General features: G+C 39.9%; 1 protein-coding gene across 1 annotated transcript in view; it reads left to right on the forward strand.

Annotated features, from left to right (window-relative positions):
• The first annotated feature begins 10,958 nt into the window (after positions 1 to 10,958).
• Positions 10,959 to 25,085, forward strand: part of cdk6 (cyclin dependent kinase 6) — a 388,215-nt gene continuing 374,088 nt past the window's right edge. Inside the window, exons 1-2 of the mRNA XM_070880916.1 lie at positions 10,959 to 11,140; positions 11,313 to 11,622. Of these exons, the coding sequence (XP_070737017.1) occupies positions 11,393 to 11,622 (230 nt within the window). The 5' untranslated portion in view covers positions 10,959 to 11,140; positions 11,313 to 11,392. The remainder of the gene's footprint in view (positions 11,141 to 11,312; positions 11,623 to 25,085) is intronic.

Genomic DNA, 25,085 nt, shown 5'->3' on the forward strand with positions numbered 1-25,085 from the left:
TGGCGGAGGAGGGCGGGCCATCATGCCCCTTTAACGATTGCATGAGCCTTGCGCCAGCAGCTCATCCCTGAATGCTTTACTGATACTTGAGGGCTCAGCAACAACTATTTCACATGGACCATGTTTACTGTTTGGACCTGTTGCGTAATGTTGTGTTGTGTTAATGGAACATGATTCAGTTTTAATATAAAATATATTTTATTCACAGGTTTAGCAATGTACTTGACTTAACTTTAATAAAATTATTCTTGTATCAAACTTTAATTTAAGAACCCGCTTTAAAATCACTTAACTTTAAGAATACTTATAAACTCGTAAATTTACTTAACTTACAAAAATCGTTTAATTTGAGAACAGTTACAACAGTAACAACAATAATAACAAGAGCAGCAAAGAAAGACTGCCCATCCATCTTTCCTCCCCCTTATTCTAAGACCGCCCGCTGCGCTTGGCCTTGGACACTCCATCACCCCTGCCCGCAGGCGGTGGCACAGTGTTTCTGGGCTTGGTACCTAGCTTATTCATTCTAACTTCTCGGGTACTGCGCACCTCTTGTGAGGGGGGTGGCATCAGGCGGCAAGTTGGAGGGCCCAGGCAGCAAGTTGGAGGGCCCGGCTTTGGGCTCTTCAGAGGCTGGTGTGGGGATTGGAATGGGAGTGACAGTTGATTCTGTCAATGGGCGCGGGGTCTGGGCGTGTTCCCTTATTGCAGCAGCTAACTCCAACATTCCGTCCCTCATGCACCCTGACAATGTCTCAACAACCTGTAACATTCCCTCCCTCATGTTGAGCAAAACTGTCTGAACTACATTCCCTCCCTCATGGTCACTATTCCCTCACTGATGGTCCCAGATATTGTTCCCATTTCTTGTCTCATTGCTGTTACTTCTCCCGACAATCCCGCTACCTCATCACTCACCCTCCTGATGGCGTCCAGGAGTGATCGGGTAAGGTCAATGCTCTCCGCACTCAATGATATAATTTGAACTACATCTGTTAGATCCAGCACCTCAAGAGCGCGCGGTCGAGCTCTCCTTCCCCTCCTCTCCACGGGTGCGCCTCGCTGCACCCCACCACTGGGACCCGCAACATCAGAAGATGTGAAACCATGGAATGTCTCACCAACACTCAAACCACGAGTCACGGAAGGGGCTGTCACCTCCATGAGCGGCTCCTCCTCCAAAGTCAGTACAACAGTGGGAGCTTCATCCAGCACCATCCCCTCCCCCCTCCCCCCCATGTTCTTGGTCTGGAGGGTTGGATTGGAAGATGTTCTCCTCTTCAGGCTCGTCCATGTTTGAATCTTCTTCTGCATCGTCAGAGTTGGCCTCAAGTTCTGCAAAATATAACAGAACAGTCAAATGGTTAGCAGCAGAGGAGGCGGCAAGGTGGGTGGCATGAGGAGGCTCACACATCACAGGCCAGGCAACAGGTTGATTTGAAGGACCATGATGAATTTGCGGGACTTACTCTCTCCATCGAGTGTGCACCCAGCTTGTGTAGTACTGATTGCTTTTTTCCAGGCAGGACCCATCAAAGCAGCGACCCTCTCTTCCAAGGGTGTCAGTGGGTACAGATTTGCTGGGCCTCCTCCAATTCGAGTTTTTTTCCCTTTCATTATGTGCCACCTTCCTCTGCAAAGATGAAAACCTAACTTTTTAAAGAGGGTGTCTTTCTGCTGAGTGGGACATATACAGATGGTCACAGTTACAATTGCAATTGCATTGAATAAATGAAAATATTATTTACACAAACTACTTGACCAAGGTCCTGCCACTTTTTACACTGGCCTCCAGATCTCGTGGTGGTCACTATTGCACTGTAATCTTCTGCAACTTGGTTCCAGCGTTTCTTCATTTCTTTGGGTGGAACTTTTATGTGACCTCTGCTGGTGTCCAGCTCCTGCCATCTGTTCTCAATCACTTCTTCCTGTAAGAAATTCTTAGTCCTTCCACTGCATTGCATCTTGTACTGCTGCAGCAGCGATTTTCCCCTTGCTCTCACACAGCACTCAATGTTGTCACACACACAACTGGCTCTTTAAAAATGGCCGATTGCCAAATTGGAGCTGTACTGTGCATGCGCGTCCATTGCAACGACGTGAAAAACGTAACTTTTTTTTCCCGCTCATGCGCAGATGGTGCGGCATTGTTTTTCGGTGCAGATAGCAGACGCCACCCCCTGAGGCGACTGGACATGCTACGCGGCGCCAAATTTGAATTATACATCAAAGAAACTTTGGCAAATTATTTCTGCCGCATTTCTGGCCTAGAAAAATGGGTGTAACTCAGGCAATATCCAAGAAAACAGGCTTGGGGAAAATTAAGCCCTATATCTTGAAAACTTCAAACATGAGATAATTGCAAGGGAAGATAATAGAAGGTTAGATTGTAGAAGAAATATATGTAGAAACACTTTTAAAAGTGTTTAAACAATCAATTTTAATAATTTTCCAATAATATATGTATATTAGCTATTAGGATAATTGCGCCCACTACAAGGTTAAACCTTGTTAATCTTATAGAATAAAATTCAGGTTGAATAATAAGTTTTAAAAATGTTAACTAAAGCACATTTCAATATTTTAGCTGACAGTAATGCCTATGGTTGCTAGCTTTACACTTCATGGTGTTTACCAAAACATTTTGAAAAGAGATTACTGGGATTTATCAACTTTATACTTTACAGATCTGCAATCTTGCTGCGAAACAGTATCTTTAGAGATAGAAAAAATATCAGCTATTTAAACATTTGATACTGGGATTCATACAGAACAATTATGTTTGTGATGTTCCTGAATGTTTAAAATAATATAATAAAGCAATAACTATGAATTTATCAAAGATTGTAAATAATATAGTACCTACAAAATTAAAGCAGAAATCTGCTTAATAGATCATAATGGAATAGTTGTGAACAAAATTTCTTAAATGAAAGGTTATGAGTTTGCTGAAGTTAAAGTTTTCTTTGTTTTGCCTTAAATCAACATTTGTCAATTAACATCTTATAGGGAGAGAGCTCTTTTAAGGTAAATTGGATACATGGATAAGCATGCCACATTACAGTATGTATATGCAACATTGATTTAAGAATAAAATAGTATTTCACAATTTTTCTCTAAAATGATAGGACATTCGTATTTTTCAAATTCACTGCTGAAATATTTCAGGTAAACTTTGTTCCCTTTCATGGATCTGGATAACATTTGTTGAAAAGTCAAAATTAGTAGAATTTTAGAGGATTTAGGAAGCTGTGTAATTATAAACAAATCAATAAAATAATATTTGATAAATGAATGATTGTAAACAGAAGGCATTCATTCATAAAGTTTCTAGATTTCAAACTCTGAACATGTTTTACAAAAGCATGGCAGAAGAAAAATAAATACAGAGAAAGTAAAACTAGCTAAGAAAGCAAGTTTAATATATTTAGCAAGCTGTGTAACAATTAAATAAAATGCAAAAAACTGCAAATACTGAATATCTAAAACAAAAGGAGAAAATACTGGAATCAGTCAGCGGGTCAGTCAGTATCTACGGAGAACAAAAAGGAGTGAACCTTTCTTGTGTGCATCTATCACCCAAACAGTTTTGGCAAAGGATCCACGTTGAAACGTTAATTCCTTTCTCCCCATAGATGCTGCCTTACCTGTTGAGTATTTCCAGCATTTGCTGTTGTCCAATAATTAAGTCTTGTTAAGCAATTTAAACAAATACAAACCATTCACCTAAAGAAGTATTCGACTCCATCAAGTCAGGTTGTTACAAACTTAGGAATTTAAATAATTTAGTTACATTCAACATCCTATTTGAAGGGAGTCAAGTTTTGAAAATATTTATTTTCAGACAGAATGCAAAATAAGATACAAATTAAAATCAATTCGATGTAACTATATATATAATTAGACACTTTTGTTGAATTCAGCCAAAATAGAACTACACCTTTAAGATAAACCAAATAATAAGGTATTGAATATAGGTGAACTAAACAAAGCAATAGGAATAAGAAAATAATCTTCAGCTTGTTTACATTAATAGGAGTTGTTACCCTCTCACATGAGCTTAGCCTTAATTCTATAAAACAATCATTTGACTCTCATCAGCATATTTCAGTGCTTTCAAAGTATTTCAAAAGTAATTTTAACCTACTAAGATCCAAGAAGCCTAACAAACAGCAAGATGTCATTACATCATATCAACGGGTTTAAGTGATATAGTATATTAGGTTTCAGACATATTTTCAACATTGGGATTATTCGATATTAAAGTACCTTATAAAGATTACATGCCAAAGGTATTTTAAACTAAGCATTAAACAATGAGGAAAGATTGTATCTGCTCACTTGTTGTTTCCAGGTTTACAAAAATAGATTTGAATATATGTTGAGCAGAGAACATAATCCTTAAATAATCAGTTCTTGCACAATTAAAGGGATTTTATTCTAGCAACACAAACATGACTGAGGAAGCTAAATGTCATAAACACTGAAAGATATTCATTTGAAAATTCCTAATTTAATTACACAGTATACAAACACTGTTAACTCTGCATCTAGCCTAAAGAAAAAATTCTCCTATGCTATAAAATGAAGTGATTCATGTTTATGGTGAATTTCCCAAAATGCTCTTTATGGTCATGGATGTTTAGAAACATCCATAACCATAATTGTCTTTCATCCATTAATAAAAAGGCATCCAATTTTTTCAACAGGAAATATTTGACTACAAGACACAAACTGTTTCTTTTCAAGATCTAGGGGATTTTCCAAAAATGAGGAATAAGACATTGCATCTTTGACACATTAGTCTGCATTTACAAAATATGCATCATGATTTAATCGTCTCTAAATAAATTGATTTTCTAATTATTATTTTTTTTTTTTGGGGGGAAGCATGACCTGAAAGCTAAGCTTAGAATATTAATTTGCAACATGCAAGTCCAAACCTGAGACTTTAAGAAGTAAACTTTGTAGAAAGACTTACTTCTATAACTAAGCATGTAAAGATTAATCAGGAAAAAATAGATTGCTCCTTTTGGAGTACAAGGTATTTAGTTTCACAGGACTATAAATGTAGAAGTACAGTAATTGTGGCATAACAAACTTAAAAGGCGCCAGATATTATAAATGAAAATACTATGCATTAAAATGTGTCCTTAAAATGAGTAATTTATGTAAGTTTATTGCTTCATTTAATTAAAGATTAGCAGTATCTGTAAATATATACATACAGTTGTTTAGATTAGAATACACTACATTTTGAGCATTGTAAAGTGCCAAATAACGCAAGTGTTAAACAATTATATGTTTTACAATATTTCTTTCAACATATGAATAAAATATCATGTTTATATAACTATGCTTTTTGTATTGCGCATGTAATGTGTGTTTATATTTTATGTATAAGTTGGAAGAAATATTGTACAGAATGGAATTATTTGACACCTCCAATATTTGACACTTCTGTAATGTCTAAAACATAGCAGTGTTATATATTAAAAATATGTACAAATGTACAAGTGCTGCTAATCTTTAATTAGAAACAATAAATTTACATAAATTACTAATTCAAAAGACACCTTTTAATAATATTTCAGTTTATAATAACAGTTGTAACATAACAAAACATTACAGAGATCTGGTTAAAACATGAAAAGAAAGAGTTTTCCAACATCTGCTGAGTTAACAAACAGCAGTGAAATATATGACTTATACTCAAACCCCAGCCATTCATCCTTAACAAAAAAGTTGGAGACTAAACACATCATTAAATCAATTTACCCATCCCATAGGATGTAATGTGTCAGTAAATGTGATTTTCGTTACTTAGATGCTAAGATCAGAATAAAATAAATTCACATTCCAAATGCCATGGGTACTTGAAGCATCTAAAGTTTGTTTCATAACTAATTTTCTTATCCTGACTACACAGTGGATTAAAATGGTCTGCTTCTCTGAATCAGTGCTTATTTAGATCCTGGATCTTTGACCTTTAAAAAGAAAAATTAGCAACTTCATCTAAAACATTTAAACCATGTTTCAAAAAAATAAACTCCTGATGGCAATCAAAGTTACATCTTTTCATGGAATTGACCTTAATTCAATTATTTTATACAGATGTTAAATGGCAAATAGAGTAGATATGGTAAATGTCTGCTTCTTTACAGTGAAATGGGAAGAAAGATCATATAGCGCTCATTTGCATCTACTACATACACTGTGAAGATAGTTTTAGGCATATACATAAATAATACTGATGTGTTTTGCAGCTCTCCTTTCTATGTAATCTACACTTTGTGTCGCTGAAATGTGTTCATTTTATATAAGCTACAAAGCATACCACAAACATTTGTGTTGACAAGCACATTAAACACTATTTATTGCTGCATGTCAGTAAACTACTGATGGTTATATGTCTTGATTAATCCCTTGGCATATTTAAAAGTATATAGATTTTTCATTCAAATAGTTTCAAAATGAATGTGTTACTTTCTTTGAAAGTTACAAAGCATTCTAATAGTAACAAATGATTACAGCATGCTTGGCAGTTCCAAATCACAATAAATTATGAGCATATTTCAGAATGCAAACAGTCATAAAACTTACAAAACAGTTGCAGTGTCTGTCACTTTCCTTTTGATTGTTATTTTCAATTTTAAAAGAACTCTGTAATTGATTCTGTAATTATTCTGCACAAGATAAAATGTCCAGTTAATTCAATCCTGTAACTGTAATAGTATCTATGCCAACACTTTCTTTCCTACTTACTCAGAAATAGGTAATATTCATATCACATTGTAAAAATTCTATCATTTTAGATATGTAATGTAGTGTACATGAAAATAGTATTCGATTTATCATGTTAATTACATTAATTTCAAAATCTATTCCTCTTGTGAATATGGGAATTACATCTTTTTTCTACCATTGAAGCAAGTACCTTGAACTTTCTCAAAAAATCAATAGCTTTGTTGTTGGTTTTCAAAGGAGAGGTCAGTTAAATGTTCAGTAATGAGCATATTTATTTTGATCTTCTAAACAAGCAAGAGGTTGTGTTTTGAGTATGTCAAATTAATAAAATATTGGGAAAACACAGCACATAATATCTGTAATCAAATGTAGTTTCATAATTTTGTTGCATGTTGAATATGCACAACTTTTGTTGAACACATATACTGAATCTATGAACCATGACATAGGGTATATTTTTCAATATAATATGTGCTTTCAAGCATTATTATTCAGCATGTTGTCTAAGCTGTTATTAACTTTTTCTAAAATTTTTGAATTATTTTAATTTCATTAGGTAATTATTAACTTGCTCATATTAATGTTTACTAATTGAAAAGAAGTGCTTCTCAAAATCAATGGACCTCTGTAAGTAATAAAAACTGTAAGGAATAAGAATCAATTATTAAACCAATTGAATGCACGTTTGTTATTCTATCTTGTAAAATTAATGACCGCTACATGAACCATAATAAAATGCATCCCATAAAGTCTATCATGTCTACTTATGTAAAATAACTTTACAAATCAGATCTGTTTTAAAATATATTTGCTGCTATAAGCATCAATATCAGAAATGTGAGGTTTGTGTACAAATGCCACTGACCTCTGCTCTTTACCCCTTAGGACCTGCCAACCATGGAATCAGAATCTTTTTTTGGGGAGGGGGGGGCAGGGAGGTTTAGGAGGAGGAAATGTTAGTTGCAGCAGGAACTATACAGTATTGATATCTTAGGATTCTTCATCAAAAAATGTTAATGAATCAAATTGGAAAAGGTATTTTTCATGTACTCTTTAGCTCATACTGTAAATATACAGAAAAACAGATTACTGTAGTTTTAACCTTGACCTCTTTGAAACAAGTAGTGCATTGATGTCTGAAAATTATGAGTATGCTTTTTATTTTGCAAATCACACAAAAATCTTTATTGCTTTCAGAAAAACCAAAAGCTTAAGAACGTAAAGAAAATAACGTTTTAATTTTAAACATAGTTCTGGTTATCAAATACTTTAATGGAGCATAAAGCAGTGGACATAAATGAATTATTGATATTGAGGTGATCATGTGATAGACAGGTTTTGAATGCAACAATGTTCTTAATAAAAACAAACAGATACATGCTTTATTTTGTATTTGGTGTCAGATAAATTTATGAACTCATTTTTCAGGTCATAATGTTTGCTAAATGAATGGAAGAGAAAGCTACATTTTTCACGAAATGCTTATGCCCACAAAGCTTATTTTGAAAAACTGTGCATTGCAGTTTATATATGCACAATGTTCAACTATTGTGAACAATTCAACTATTATACACTTGCCTTGTGTTTATAAAGAAATAATAATTGATTCATTTCTTACAGCTCTAACTTACAAAACAACATTTCAAAAGCGTGTTTTGTGATTTCTGGAATGTAAAAACAAACTTTTACTGTTTCACAATTTTAGGTTTTTTTTGCACATTTCCAGACTTGCACCATTCATTCTCCTTGTCTCGCTTTTCTTTTCATTGTATCGTTGTTGTAAACTATAAACAAGAAATCTGCTCCAAAGACTTACCAAAAAAAAACCTTCAGCCACAGTGCTGTGTCTTAACGTGCCAAATACGATTGTCTTTTAAGAAAAAAGGTGAGGATTAAGTTGATCGCTGGAGTCGGTTATTTTGAATAACTGCAGTGGAAGGGTCAGACTGGAATTTTGTTTCTGATTTTTTTTATATACACATATAAATCACCATGACAGACGAATGAGCAATCTTTGAAGTTTTTTTCCGGAGAAATAAACCGATTCACGTTTCCTGGAACGGAGTAATTTTTAAACAAGTTCTAGGTTTTCAATGCAGGTATTGATGTTTTACCCCCCTCTGGCCCCACTTAATTAGTGCAGTTTGGCCTCAATAACCCTAAAGATCTGAATGCTCACGTAAAATGAGTAGTGAACTGCAGAGTATTTGAACTTAGAAAAATGCTTAATCGTTCTTCCACTGTAAGTTAAATCTATACATTTTACTAGTTTACTGCTGATATTCTGAAACGTGATCTATTTCCCTTTAAGTATTGTGGGTAAAAGAGCTACTGTATGACAGACCCTTTGGACGTGTTGGTTTGGAGAAAGTAATCGTTGTGTTTAGGTTTAGTTTTGCCTTTTTTACAAATTATTTGCATAGGGTTTAAACTGGTTACTTTTGCATCACTTTCGGGGGCAAAGGAGCAAAATTGTACACAAGAACTCGGATACGTTGCTGGCAACGTAGACAGGGGCAAAATGAGTTGGAAGTAACAGGATATGCGGTACGTACATATCGTGAACGTTATTACTTTTGATTGTTGTTCGCATTATATTTTGCAAGTTCACGATCAAGGCTGATTATATTATCTTGTTGAATTCCAAAGCTTTTGCAAACGTATTAAACAAGAAAGGTCGGAATCCAGCGGGACAGTGGCCAAGTTTTTAACTGGTTTAACGTTTCCAGAAGTTAACTGAGCTGAACCGTTAACATGTTGGTATCCAGGAAGTTGATTTGGATTTTTTTCATGCTTTTTTTAATGAGGAGAAAGTGTGTCGGTGGTTGGGGGGGCGGGGGGCGCGGAGAAGGAAGCTTATCTTGCGTTGTGTAGTCTTAAGTTTCTTTTCCTTTCAGCTGCTGGAACTTGACAGTGGGAAACGAAAGGTTCATTGAGCTGAGAGAGAGAGAGAGAGAGAGACAAACACACACACACACAGAGTGAGTGAGTTGGGAAGAGAAAAAGGCCAGGCGGCGTTTCGTCTTTGTTGTTTGAGGAATGCGGAAATGTTGATGCTCTGTGTCAACTGCTGAAGGGGGGTCACATTCAGGCGTCGTGGGAAAGAAAAGGCAGCATCGCTGCTCTCTGCTCTCTTTCTCTGACAAGGGTTGGGGGGGGGGGACGCAGAAAATCCTCAGAATAAAATAGAGAAAGAAGGCAGGGGGAGAGAAATTCTCCGCCCAGGCGCCACATATATGTACATACTGTTGATCAGCAAAAAATACTTACATTTGCCTGAGGAGTTTTGCACATTACATGGGTTTGCGCCAGTCGTTTTCTTCTCTTTTGCATGAATTGCAACCCCCCACCACCCCACCCCCCGGCAATGGAGATCCTCGTTCACACGCTACAAAGCGTGGAGCATCTACCTGTGTGGCCCAGTCTGGAGCGATCAGGGCTGGCCGTCCCACTCCAGACACTCGGCTGTGGGATTTTTAAACAAATATATAAAAAATAAGTTCAGGGCTTGAGCTTGAACAGAGTTTTAGCAATCGAAGCTGCGTCCAAGCGGGCGATCTTTAAATACATGTTTAGAATCAGGTAAAAATGTTTTGGTATAATAAGTCCTGGATTTTCGACGTGGTGTTAAATATATAGTATAAATTAATCAGTTTAAAGCTGCACGGTATTTCGAATGTGGGATCTTGAGACTCACTTGGTGACAAATGGGATCGAGCAGTCCATGTTTGCTGATAAATTTATTATTCTGATTCCAACATTTCCCTTCTTCCACAATCCCGCAAATAACATTCCCAACAACACTCAACTGGTGTCATTTACAAGACGGATGTAATTCTCGGTGACAGATACATCTTTTAAAGAAACGAATGCCTTAGGTTGTACGTGTTAATTTTTAATGGAACACCGGAAAATTGTGGCGGCTATGCCCCTTCCCCTTCCTCAAGATCGCATGTGGATACATGGAGGTGGGAGGGAAATACTGCGGGGGACAGGGGGAATTCAGGCGGTTAGCGAGGATTTCCCCCCCCCCTCCCTCTCCCACACACACACTGTGGTGATTTAAATTCAAATAAACGTGACTGACAAAAACACGTTATTATTGGGGGTTCGAGCGAAGCTGCATCGGGTGGTGTTTGTTTAAACAGGCGGCTTTCTCGCTCGCTGTTAATTTGAACTTTTTGTTTTGTACACAATATTTCCCCAGTAGCACGTGTTGAAGACGGCCGGTGTGCGCATGCTTTGAGAGGCTGGGCTCGCTCGGCCACTGCCGACAGCCGCCGTGTGTTGTGCATTTACCCGGAGAAGGAGAGCCCGGGCCGGGGCACACCGTCTCTTGATGTTCTCATGCGGGAAACCGAGCTTTCTAGGTATCCCCGCACAACTGTTAATGGTACCGCGTCGTTCCCATAACTAGAATCATTCCGTTTCTGTCAATTCTGCTGATGAGTTGCTTCTTTCCTTTAAAACAAAGTTGATTTAACCCCTCATTAGCAGCCATCCATACATTTTCAGTTCTGTACTTTGATTGTGTTTGTTAATGTTCTTTTTATTTTGTTTTCCAGATGTGATTGGCCAATATATACCCACCCTTGTTGTTTCCGTCTATGTGTGACATACATCGTGGGGAGCCGCAGTTTGTAGGATGGATGGGAAAGACGGCAGTTTCTCTGACCGCTACGAGCCGGTGGCCGAGATCGGGGAAGGGGCGTACGGGAAAGTTTACAAGGCCAGAGATAAGAACAACGAAGGTCGCTTCGTGGCTCTGAAGAAAGTGCGAGTCCAGACCGGGGAAGAAGGGATGCCTCTCTCTACTATCCGGGAGGTGGCTGTACTGAGGCAACTCGAGTCCTTCGAGCATCCCAACGTGGTCAGGTGAGGGGAACAAAAACTAGCTGCCGTTGAATGGGGGGGGAAACCCCACTGACTTATAATAAACCCACACGCATGGCGTTGGAAAATTGCATCCCCCGTACATGCAACCTGCTCATGACAACTGGAGAGAAACTAAAATCAAATCTTTCTCATGTGCCATGTGTATGGCCGGGTTTAGGTAGCTATCCCAGCCTAAAGGTTTTATAATCAGACTGGGACTTAGTTAAGGAAAGGAACAAATACGAGACGCTTAGATCTGAGTGCACACACACTGGCGGAAAACTGTGTCGTGTGGTCAGTCAGGTGCGAAAACATCAAATGTTCACCAGTCCCACCCACAGAAATACTGCACTTCCTCTGGAGTAGCCGGCACACATTTAGTAAAATTGCACCAATGAAACGTGCAATAAAAATTTAGAAAGGCGATAGGAAATTAAGGTTTCAAGTATACAATATTAACATTCAATTTGAACCAACTACTGCAACAAAAAGTGAAGAAATGTATAACATCCAGAACTGAGTTATACACCAAGATTTTAAAAAGAAAAGTTATAAATGCTGAAAATGGAGATAAAAGTCTTCCAGGTCAAGTGGGGAGAGTCTCCCCTAACAGGATTGCAAACTTGGCTCACAATGCGGACTGTCTTATCGTAAACATTTGACGTAAAATATAATTTGGGGGCGGGGGGGGTTTGCCCCATCACTTTCCGAGTTAAAATGATAAGTTTAATGCTTCACTATACAGATCACGTGCACATACATTTCACATTTGTGGTATAGATTATTTTGTGCAATTCCAACCGTTTCGATAACCTTTATTTTACAAATGAAACCAACCCACCTCCTCCCCAAAAAACTTGTAATTTGATTTAAATCCAGATTTCTACGCCCACCCGCGCCATTTCAGGAAGAGCGAGCGGCCGAGAAACATAAATCCGATGTTGTGACACGAAGGACGTTTTGAGCAAATTAGGTGAAAATGTAGCAAGTTTCTGATTCTCTGACAAACAACAACAAAACTCTGTTACCTCTCTGGATATCGGCGAGCCCTTTAAAGTTTGCTGTTGCAACTACTTTAGTTCACAACTTTTAAAATAATTGCAAGAGGGACGGACGTGTCATGCTATTATAAAGGACATTTGGAAACTCCTGGTTTGGGGGCTGGTGAAGATCTCGCGTAATTAGCGCGAGAAGTAAGCGGGAAGGCACTGCTTCTCCCTTTCCCGTCCGCCTTGTGTGGGTTGCTTCCATCCCGTCCGCGTTCTTGCCTACGCGTTTTGCTGGTGTCAATCTGTTTGCCTGTTCACTTTTCACAAGTTAAACATTTCCAGTAGTAGGAAATGCCACCTTTATCATTCTGCAAAAAATACACAAATGAGTAAATTGCCAATGATAAGATTAATTTTAGCTGATATAGCTATTTAGGGAATTTCCCCAAAATTTGGTGGACTCTTGTGTTTTGAGTGCACTTTTTTTTAACAACGGCCTTTTTGGAGACATTTCTTGCAGGTACTCGGATGACTGTTAACATTTTTTTGTTTCTGTCTCCCTTTAATTCCTTCAGTAAGGCAGAAGCAGCAAGACTTCTTTTGTTGGCGTTTTTTCTCATTTCATGTCATTTGCATACAGCTGCAGAGTTGTCTGTTACCTTTGAATGCACATTTGGATTTTAATTTGATTAAAGAAAGCACCTTAAGTCACTTCTTGAATAGAGGTTTTCATTTTCACTTTCCAGTCAGAGTTTTAAATCTCTTGGCTGCAGAGACTTTTTTGGGGGGAGGCCAGCGAGTAAAACCTTTTTGGCTCTCCTTATTAAATGCCTTTTTTGTAATGCCTCATTTCATTGCAAGTGTCATATCCTTGTGTTGAATCATCATCTATTCTAAGTTTCAGAAATCTACTTCCCTTCTCAGTTAATATTTTTTTTATTATTTCTACTGAAAAACCACGAATTAACTCTTAAATGTGAAATGCTCTGCAATTATCAAATTTGTCTTTAGCATGACCCAGCAGAAGTTATTTTCTGCAAATTTAAAGGGACAAAGTCTTCATTAAAAGTGCATGATGAACCATTTCTATTTGCTTAAAATATGTGGTTTGGTGAGCGAATCATCACTTCTTTGTGATGTAAGTGACCCATTACTGTTTTAGTTCTTCCCCAATTATTTTTAAAGGATTTGGGTAGCTTTCTATGAAGACAGTCACCCATTTAAAATTAGAAGAAGGAGCTGAATCATAATGTAATTAATAGGAAAGGAAAAACATCTGTTGGAAGGTGCAGAAATACTTTCTGTGTAAAATGGACTCGATGTAATATATATTTTCCACTTGTTAAGTTAAATCATACACAATGATTTCCTCTGCTTAGTTGTAGCAAAATCATATATATGCATTCTTTATACATATGTCTGTGATTTCACTACAAATAGCGAGCTCAGGAAATCAACCCTTATTTTATTTGCAGATGGAGTCTGCTGGACATCCACCATATTGGTTGTCATAACTGCTCTGAGGATATACAGCATGAGTCTGTCAGTGAGCACTCTCAGCTTTCATTCTAAAAGATAGAAATAACTTACTCCTAAATGGGATGCATGAACTGAGGTATATATGTGCACAAATCATTGAAGGTGGCAGGGCAGATTGAGAAAGTGGTTAAAAAAGCATATGGGATACTGGGCTTCATAAATAAAGGCACAGAGCACAAAAGCAAGGAAGTTATGATGAACCTTTTACAAAACACTGGTTCGGCCTCAACTGGAGTGTTGTGTCCAATTCTGGGCACTGCACTTTAGGAAGATTATGAAGGTCTTTGAGTGTGCAGAAAAGATTTACAGCATGGTTCCAGGGATGAGGGATTTCAATTACATGAATAGACTAGAGAAGTTGGGGTTGTTTTCCTTGGAGCAGAGAAGGTTGAGAAGAGATTTGACAGAGGTGTTCAAAATCATGATGGGTCTGGACAGAGTAGATAGAGAAAAACTGTTCCTGTTGGCGGAAGGGTCGAGAACTAGAGGACAAAATTTAAGATGATTGGCAAAAGAACCAAAGGTGAAATGAGGAAAACATTTTTACACAGCAAGTTGTTAGGATCTGGAATGCACTGCCTGAGAGAGTGGTGGAGGCAGACTCAATCATGGCTTTCAAAAGGGAATTGGATAAGTATCTGGAGGAAGAAGATTTGCAGGGCTACGGGGAAAAGGTGGGGGAGTGAGACTAGCTGAAATGCTCTTGCAGAGAGCCAGCACGGCTCAATGGGCCGAATTGCCTCATTCTGTTCTGTAACCATTCTATGATTCTATGATTTATGTAGCGCCTTTCATGACCTCAGGACATCCCAAAGCACTTTACAGCCAATCAATTACTTTTGAAGTGTAGTCGCGGTTGCAATGTACGTAACCCGGCATCCTATTTGTGCACAGCAAAGTCCCACAAACAACAATTTGATAATGACCAAATAATCTGTTTTAGTGATGTTGGTTGGGGGATAAATATTTACTAGGACACTGGGGATAGCGCCATAGGATCTTTTACATCCACCTGAGAAGGCAGACGGGGTCTCGGTTTAACGTCTCATCCAAAAGACGGTGGCCGTGACTTCCCCTACCTCGGCAGGTTGGTGGCAGTTCTTGACCTCGCTGCTGGCTCCAGCCCACTGTGCAGAATAATTTTACGTTGACTGGGCTTGTTAAGTTCGCCCAGTGCGATAGGTGGAGAGGCATTGGGGTTTAGGAAGGGAATTCTAGAGCATGGGTATCATTCACCATCTTTAATGATTAGAAAATCAGTCAAAACAAACAAAATATAATTTTTGTACTAGCATCCTTTTCTGTGCCTCCATTTATTGGCATCTATTGATAGTGATGGAAGTATGTAATTTTATTTTTTAGGTCTTTTTAGGCAAAAGAATTAGACAGTTTAAGACAGTGCTGAGATGTAGGTTTGGCTCCCAATGCCATTGAGTTCCCACAAGGAGATACAAGCTGGAGTCCAGGCTGCACTTACACACATTCCAGCATCATGATTGGAGGATCATTTGTGGAGGCCTGAGAGCAGATTGCCCTTTGAAATGCAGTTGCTGCATGGATCAAGGGAAAACAAATAAAGGGAGTTATCTATCAATGGGAAACAAATAAAGTTGTTTTCAACTTTGTATGTTAGTATGTCAGAGCAATAAAGGTGGTACTGTTGTAAAAATACCCAGGTACTTTATGTTACCACATAATGAATGTGAATTAGCTGTCTCTAGGAAAAAAAAAACTGATTTGGGACTTTTTTGGCCACGATTTGCCAGACCTCGGCAGGTCCGTGGCGGATGCATTGATGGTGAGACCTGACCCCGCTGCTGACTCCAGTCTGCTGTGTAGAATGAGTTTACATTCCTAATAGTCTGCATCCCAGAGTACTTAAGAAAGTGGCCCTAGAAATAGTTGATGCATTGGTGGTCATTTTCCAACATTCCATGGATTCAGGATCAGTTCCTATGGATTGGAAGGTAGCTAATGTAACCATACTTTTTAAAAAAGGGAGAGAGAAAACAAGGAATTATAGACCGGTTAGCCTGACATCGGTGGTGGGGAAAATGTTGGAATCAAATATTAAAGATGTAATAGCAGCGCATTTGGAAAGCAGTGACAGGATCGGTCCAAGTCAACATGGATTTATGAAAGGGAAATCATGCTTGACAAATGTTCTAGAATTTTTTGAGGATGTAACTAGTAGAATGGAAAAGGGGGAAGCAGTGGATGTGGTGTATTTGGACTTTCAAAAGGCTTTTGATAAGGTCCCATACAAGAGGTTAGTGTGCAAAATTAAGGCATATGGTATTGGGGGTAATGTATTGATGTGGATAGCGAAATGGTTGGCAGACAGGAAGCAAAGAGTGGGAATAAACGGGTCCTTTTCAGAATGGCAGACAGTGACTGGTGGGATGCCGCAGGGTTCAGTGCTGGGACCCCAGCTATTTACATTATACATTAATGATTTAGACGAGGGAATTGAATGTAATATCTCCATGTTTGCAGATGACACTAAACTGGGTGGCAGGGCGAGAAGCAAGGAGGATGCTAAGAGGCTGCAGGGGGACTTGGACAGTTTAAGTGAATGGGAAAATGCCTGGCAGATGCAGTATAATGTGGATAAATGTGAGGTTATCCACTTTGGTGGCAAAACTTGGCAGAATATTATCTGAGTGTCGGCAGATTAGGAAAAGGGGAGGTGCAACGAGACCTGGGTGTCATGGTACATTAGTCATTGAAGGTAGGCTTGCAGGTACAGCAGGCAGTAAAGAAAGCAAATGGCATGTTGGCCTTCATAGTGAGGGGATTTGAGTATACGAGCAGGGAGGTCTTGCTGCAGTTGTACAGGGCCTTGGTGAGACCACACCTTGAGTATTATGTGCACTTTTGGTCTCCTAATCTGAGAAAGGACGTGCTTGCTATTGAGGGAGTGCAGCGAAGATTCACCAGACTGATTCCAGGGATGACAGGACTGACATGAGGAAAGACTGGATCGGCTAGACTTATACTCACTGGAATTTAGAAGAATGAGAGGGGATCTCATAGAAATGTATAAAATTCTGACGGGACTGGACAGGTTAGATACAGGAAGAATGTTCCCGATGTTGGGGAAGTCCAGAACAAGGGGACACAGTCTAAGGACAAGGAGTAAGCCATATAGGACTGAGATGAGGAGAAACTTTTTCACCTAGAGAGTTGTGAACTTGTGGAATTCCCTGCCACAGAAAGTTGTGGAGTCCAATTTGTTGGGACATATTCAAGAGGGAGTTAGATGTGGCCCTTACAACTAAAGGGATCAGGGGGTATGGAGAGAAGGCAGGGGTGGGGTACTGAGGTTGCATGATCAGCCATGATCATATTGAATGGCAGTGCAGACTTGAAGGGCCGAATGGCCTGCTCCTGCACCTATTTTCTATGTTTCTATGTTTCTAATTAAGCCCGCCCAGTGCATTTGCCGGCCAATGAAGGAAGCGGATCTGATGATATAATTTGATGATGCGTCATCAACCGGTTTCCTTAAAGAGACCATGCACAAATTGAGTTTGACATTTCTGCTGTCAGTGCTCTACAGCATTGAGGTGCTGCAAACACTGACAAGCACTGTACAGAGGTACATGGCTGCACCCAGAACCCCCCATGACTCCCTCCATTGGCTTATGGAGGGAGTCACAGCACACAGGGAGGTTCTCTTCTTTCCAATGGGCGGAAGACACCTCCCCAGGAGATCAACGCAGCCTGGTTGCACATTGCACAGGAGGACACAAGCAGGGATGTTGTCAGGAAGACCAGGCTGTTGTGGTGCAAACCTTTTAATGATCGTAGTAGATCACAAAACCTTACTGCAAAACCACACTCAACCTCACCCAGCTGTGCCACTTATCACATTCCCATCACTCTGCCTTCCCTACCCTACTCCTGCATATCCTTACTCACACCAACTTACCTTGCACCTCCACCCATCCCTCTCTATCTACATGATCACTTCCCCATCTCACTAGCCACCCCTCACACTCACCCTCATCCTAGTGTAATCATACCAACTAACAACACATAAGGGTAAGCTCTTGTGTGTTTCATGCAATGTTCATGTAAAGTTTCTGTTAATGTGCTGTCAAATATTGAAACCTTTATTTTCAACACTTTGTATTCTTGGACAGATCTGTGTGCACCTTTGTAAGTTGTTTAGTGTGTTGCATGAATGGTGAGACATAATGGTACCCCCCCGCAATGCTGATGAATATGCAAGGAATGGTTTGGGCATTGTAGGGATGCTTTATGGTGGTGTGGGGTGGTGCCAACCTGGCGCACCATGTGGCAGCCAGGATGTACAGCGGCAAATGAAGTAAATTTGGCCATGGTGAGGCTATCCCTGGCATTCTTGGCAACAATGTGGTTTGGTGCTGATGCCCTCTGTCCTGTGCAGCATTAGTTGATTGCAGAGAAGGTTGGTGTTGTTGTTGGTGCTGCTGGTGTGCCTGGTGCTGCAGGTGCTGGGGCTGATCGTGGTGGGATTCTGAGGACCAAGATGAGATAGTTTCAAGGGTACCACTGCTGATGTAATAGATGGCAGGTGAAGTTGAGATGACAGAAGCGATCTGTCAATGGTGTGAGAGGTTGTTCCAATAAGGTGACACTGGATAGAGAGTATACTCTAAACACTTGTAACCTGCATAAAGCTCAAACTGTCTTCTAAATGCAGTAAGCAACAGATTCTGAGCTTGGAAAGTGAACAGCTGTGAGATGGGAGCTGTTATAGCACTTTTACTGCTGTCAAGTAATGAGATGTTTCCATGGTCATACAACTCCCGACTTCCTTACCTGACGTGATCCCCGAGCAGCATGGACCCCGTGAGCGACCTTGTAAAATCTAAAGGTGAGCTCAAAATAGTTGTTAATGGGCAGTTAACAAGATCATAATGACCTGAATTGCCTCCCCCGCTGCTGCGTGCCGGGTCTCTTCAGCGCTGACCGACCCAGCTTCTAGGAAAGGCGCGTGGTGGCAGCTTGACAGCGGGGTCCTGACATGTCAAAAAATGTTTTTCCACCCGACCTGCCACCAAACATGCCTGCTGACCCCCTGAAAAATTCCCCCCTTTGTATTTAAACCACTTTAAAAAAACTCAGCTGAGAGTTGTTTTGGGATTGTATTTTCCTTATATGATGACTAGGATATTATTTTGAATCTTTTTTAAGATACAAATAATTATATAGAGAATAATGCCATTGATTACAAAACAGAAATCTTACCAAAAGATTCAGCTGATAATCAGAAAGAATGAAAGTTTGTATCACTTAATATTCGCTATCACTTAAAGCTTAAGGTGAAGTTATAGCAGTGAAACTACTTCCATGTATTCATTAATTTCTGCAGTATATATAGTATTGATACATAGTTCATTGGGTACAGTTTTATTTTATCTTTTGTCCATTTAAGTTGATTGTTATAGGTGTTGGCACTGATGTCAACAGTCAGGATACTATATGGTTGAATGATGACATCTTCACTTGAGGAGTAGTGCTTGTGATGTCATAGGAATAGGCCATTCAGTTCCTTGAGTCTGTTCGCCATTCACTTAGATCATGGCTGATCTGTACCTCAACTCCACTCACCTGCCTTTGTTCCATATCCCTTGAGACCTTTGCTAAACAAAAATCTATCAATCTTAGTCTTGAAAATTTAATTGATCCAGCATCCACTGTCTTTTGGGAGAGTGAGTTCCAGATTTCTACTACTCTTTGTGTGAAAAAGTGCTTCCTGATTTCACTCCTAAATGGCCAAGCTCTTAATTTAAAGGTTATGCCCCTTTGTTTTGGGTTCCTCTACAAAAGAAAATAGTTTCTCTGTGTCTACCCTATCGACCATAATCCTTGATTAGCTCACCCCTCAACTGTCTAAACTCAAGGGAATAAAAGCTCAGTTTACGCAGCCTGGTCTCATAAATTAACCATTTAAGCCCTTGTATAATCCTGGTGAATCTGCACAGTACCCCTTCCAAGGCCAATATATATTTCCTGAGATTCACTGCCCAAATGCAGTACTCCAAATGGGATCTGACCAAGGCTTTTTTATTCATTCACGGGATGTGGGCGTCACTGACAAGGCCAACATTTATTACCCATCCCTAATGGGTACCACTGAAGCATCACTTCCTTACTTTGTATTCTAACCCCCTTAGATAAAGGCCTACAATCCATTACCCTTTTTGATTACTTTTTGTAACTTTTAGTGATTTGTGTGTGTGGACATCTAAATTTCTTTGCACCTCCACAGTTTCTAGGGATAGATCTTGATTTTGTCCAAAAGTGTAAAACGGGTGAGAGTGAGTCAGCAGCCCGTTTTATACCTCCCAATTTTTATTTCTATTAAAATCAACCATTTTACACTATCAGAGTCAAGATCTACCCCCTAGTGTCTCACTATTAAGGATATAATCCAGTTTGTCTTTCTCAGATCCAGAGTGGATGACCTCACACTCCCCAACATTGAACTCCATCTCCCATAGTATTGTTCACTAACTTAGTGTATCTATATATCTATGTTTCTTTGTAACCTCCTGCTCCCATTCACACAATATATTGTGCCTCCTAGCTTAGTGTCATCTGTAAACTTGGATATACAACTCTCTATTCCTTCATCCAAATCATTAATATATGGTTAAAAAGCTGAGACCCCAGTACAGATCCCTGGGCAACACCACTTGTCACACCCTGCCAATCAGAGCACAAACCCTTTATCTCTACTTTCTGTATCCTACCTCCCAACCAGTTTCCGACCCATGTCACGTTTACCTCCCTGTGCTCTTATTTTTGCTAATAATCTTTTGTGCAGAACCTTATCAAGTGCATCTGGAAGCCCATATAGACAGCATCATGCTAGTGACCTCAAACCAGATTAGTCAGACGTGACCTACCCTTCACAAATCCATGCTTATTCTCTTTGATCATCTGATACATCCCTATCTTACGAGCCACCCCTCACACTCACTCTCATCCTAGTGCAATCATACCAACTAACAACACACAAGGGGTAGGCACTTGGGTGTTTTATCCAATGTTCATGTCAAGTTTCTGTTAATGTGCTGTCAAACGTTTAAATCGTTATTTTCAACACTTTGCATTCTTGGACAGATTTATGGGCACCTTTGGAAGTGGCTTAGTGAGTTGCAGTGAATGGTGAGACATAACGGTACCTCCTGTAATGGTGGTGAGTGTGAAAGGAATAATTTGGAAATTGTAAGGATGCTTTATGGTGTTGGTGTGGGGTGGTGCTACCCTGGCACATCATTGGCAGTCAGGGTGTACAGCATCAATTGAAGTAGATCTGGCTATGGTGACCTCCCGGGCAGCAATGTGCTCGGGTGCTGATGCCCGGTGTCCTGTGCAGCATCAATTGATAGCGGAGTTGGTTGGTGCTGCTGGTGTGCCTGGTGCTGCAGGTATTGGGACTGATCGTAGTCGGATTCTGAGGACCAAGGTGAGAGAGTATAAATGGCATCCATGTTGATGGAATAGATGTCAGGTGAAATACAGATGACAGAAGCATTCTATCACGGGTGAGAGAATTCTTCCAATGAGGTAAGAGTGGAAAGCCTGCAGAATCTGTGCTGGAAATGGACAGAAACAGCTTGTGGCTGAGGAAAGTGATGATCTGTCAGGTGGGAGCTTTTACTGTATATTTGAAGTTGTCAAGTAATCATCTGGAGCAATGGCCACTGAACTCCCGCCTCAGGTTGATAGCTGTGGTCCCCGAACAGTGTGGTTCCCATGGCCATGAAGTTAAAATCAAAAGGTAAGTTATAAAAGCCTGTTTGTGATCTAACTAGAGTTTAATTGGGTTGCCCGCTGCTGCCTGTCAGGTCTGCTCAGCATTGACAGACCTGACATTGGGATGATGGGTTGACATCGGGTTTCCCATACTACCCGCCACCGATTGCACCTGCTGACCCCTGAAAAATCTTGGCTTCTGTCTCTGATGATGGAGTCCAGTAACTTCCCCACAATTGATGTTAAACTAACAGGTCTCGAGTTACCTGGTTTCTTTTTCCTTTCCTTCTTAAATAATGGAGTGACACGTGCAATTTTCCAATCAAAAGGCATAATTTCTGAATCTCAAAAGCTTTGGAAAATTATGACTAATGTATCTCCAATGTCGTCACCTATTTCTTTTAATACCCTGGGGTGGAAACCATCAGAACCTGGAGATTTGCCTACATACATAAAATCCCATTCTTTTCTCTATTACCATTTTTAAAACTTACATTAAATCCATTTTGTTCCTTCCCTTGTTCCACTTGTATTGTGTCTTCTTCCTTAATTTAATAAGTCTGACAATTTATTATTATCTTATGGGCTTTAATGGGCCCATATCCCCCTATATGCCTGTTTCTCTTATATTTATAAAAACTTTTACTGTTAGCTTTGATATCCTATGCAAGTTTTTTTCATATTCACATTTTGCACTTGTATTTCTTTCTTTGTATTCCTTTGTTGCTTTATATAGCTCTCCCAGTCCACTGGATATCCACTTTTCCTTGCATTTGTGTACTCATTACAAGTGTACTAAGAGACAATCCATCCTTTTTTTTTTTTACATTTTAGACATTTCTATCATATTGTCCTAAAATATAAGTTGTTCATTAAAAAAAGCCCCAATTGATAAGTCTTTCTTTGTATTTATATTTCCTCATACATCCTAGTGAACTGTGTTGTACCATCTCTGAAGACTCAATGGCCCCAAGTTTCCACATGATTTGCTCCTGATTTTTAGAAGCAACTGGTGGAGAACGGAGTATCTTAGAAATCGGAATTCTCCACATTTAAGTTTTCTGCAGTTCTAGTCAGGTAGAACAGTTTCACTTTTGAACAGAATTTTTTTTTCAAAAGGGGGCGTGTCCGGCCACTGACGCCTGATTTGAAAGTTTCCACAGTGAAAACGTACTCCAAACTAACAGAATGGAGTAAGTGAAGATTTTTGTAGGCTTGAAAAAACCTTGTCTACACATTAAAAAAATCAGGCGCAGGTTACAAATTAGGCTTCGGGAACGAGGTGGGGGGGGAGGCGGGGGAAGGGAAGTCATTAAATTCTACAATAAATCCTTAGTTATACTTATACAAATATTCTACAAATAAATCCAACCTGAATAAAAATTTATAAGCAAAGAAAAGATTAAATAAACCATGTTCCTACCTGTGTGAAAGTGCTTCAGGCAGGCCTTTCAGGCAGCGGTTTGCCGTCAGGACCGACCGACGGCAGGGGGAGAAAGCTGCAAGAAGCCTCAGTGCTGATCATAGAAGGGCAATGTGGGTTTATTTAAAAAATGTTAAAAATTGAACAGCTACAAAGAATTTGAATAGTCTCAAACAAGTGCATGTGTCCCGTTTATCACAGTCTATCTTTAATTACAGAATGCACTCCCTCACACACACAAATATCAAGAAAATTAAAATGCAAGCCTTTGCAAAGGTTCAATAAACAAATGTTCACTTTTACTCCAGCACTTTTAAAAATGGCCGAGTGCCAATGTTTACTTCAGACTGCGCGTGCGCGAATGCTCCAACGCGCTGCGCAGGGTTGCCGGCACCAAAAAAACTCATTTAAATTGTACTCGCCCCCTCCTACTTACAAAATCGGCGCGAGTGGTAGGCTCCGCCCCCTGTGCGCCGCGCCAAGCAGACATCGAGCTGCAAGGCGCTCGAGAATACCGCGTTTTTTTTCAGGCGCCGTTTTCGGCGCGAGAAACGGGCGCCCAGCTCGGAGGGGCGCCTTTTTTGCCGCGTGTGGAAACTTGGGGCCAATATCTTTTCTACATTATGGAACCCAATACTTCTCACAGTACTCTAAATGAGGTCTTATTAAGGTTTTATCTCGGCTCATCAATACAGCTTGGCCTAGTAATTCGACTCCATAGTGCCTGATTTTTTTGGTGCTATGGGCACTGTTTTGAGTCCAACATGGCGTCCATGCTCTGCGCGTATAATTCTGCTGTGGGCTATGCCAGATCCCATTTTGGTAAGCGCCAAACAAGAGGTGTCATTTATCCACATCTGAAGCAGGCATTAGGCCATTAACATATTTAAATAAGAGGCCTAACGCCTGCTTCTGCTCCCTCTTGCAAATTTGGTTTGCATCTGAGGCAGCCAGCATCAACTCTGATTGTCTCTGGGAAAACCAACGCTAAAGAACACGGAATTATAGAAAGGTAAGTACTTACTATTGTCACTGCCGCTCCCGGTCCCGATATCTCCGACCTCACTTCTGACTCTGACCTCTAGGCTCCCCCCATCCCCCCTCCCCGCCTGATCTCTCCCCAACTCTGGCTCTGGTTCCAACCTAGCCCCCCACCCCACCGACAGCAGTGGCAAGCCCCCAACAGTACTGCATGCCCCCGACAGCCCTCCGATCACGGACTCTGAAGCCCACCCGTACCTCCTCCAGACCCATGCTATGCAACCCGATCGCTTACCTGGAAATTGGAGCTTTTATCTGCGCAGGCTCCTACTGCAGCGCCATCGACATGACAATGAGCTCCGAGGGCCAAAATCCAACGCTCCTCCAACCTCCACATTTGAGCGCGGGCTGTTAACATTCTGCGGGTAAGGAGCCCAAAAATTGGCGCTACCAAATTTCTATGCCCTTGACTTTTATATTCTATACCTCTTGTGATAAACTTAAAATTCTATTAGCTTTTTTTTCACACTCCTATCAACCTGAGATGCTGCCTTTGATGTTGTATAAACCAGTATTCCCAAATCTCTCTGCTCTTCCACAGCACTAAGCCTACATACATTTCAAGTATAATTACTGCTGTTATTTTTTGAACCAAAATATCACCTCACTTGCATTGAATTCCATTTCCACTTTTTAGCCCATTGACCCATCTTATCAATATCTCTTTGCAGCTTTCTTTGATCTACAGAAATTAATTGTACCTCCTATTTTGATAT

This window comes from Pristiophorus japonicus, chromosome 5 (assembly GCF_044704955.1).
Source record: "Pristiophorus japonicus isolate sPriJap1 chromosome 5, sPriJap1.hap1, whole genome shotgun sequence".
NCBI lineage: Eukaryota > Metazoa > Chordata > Chondrichthyes > Pristiophoridae > Pristiophorus > Pristiophorus japonicus.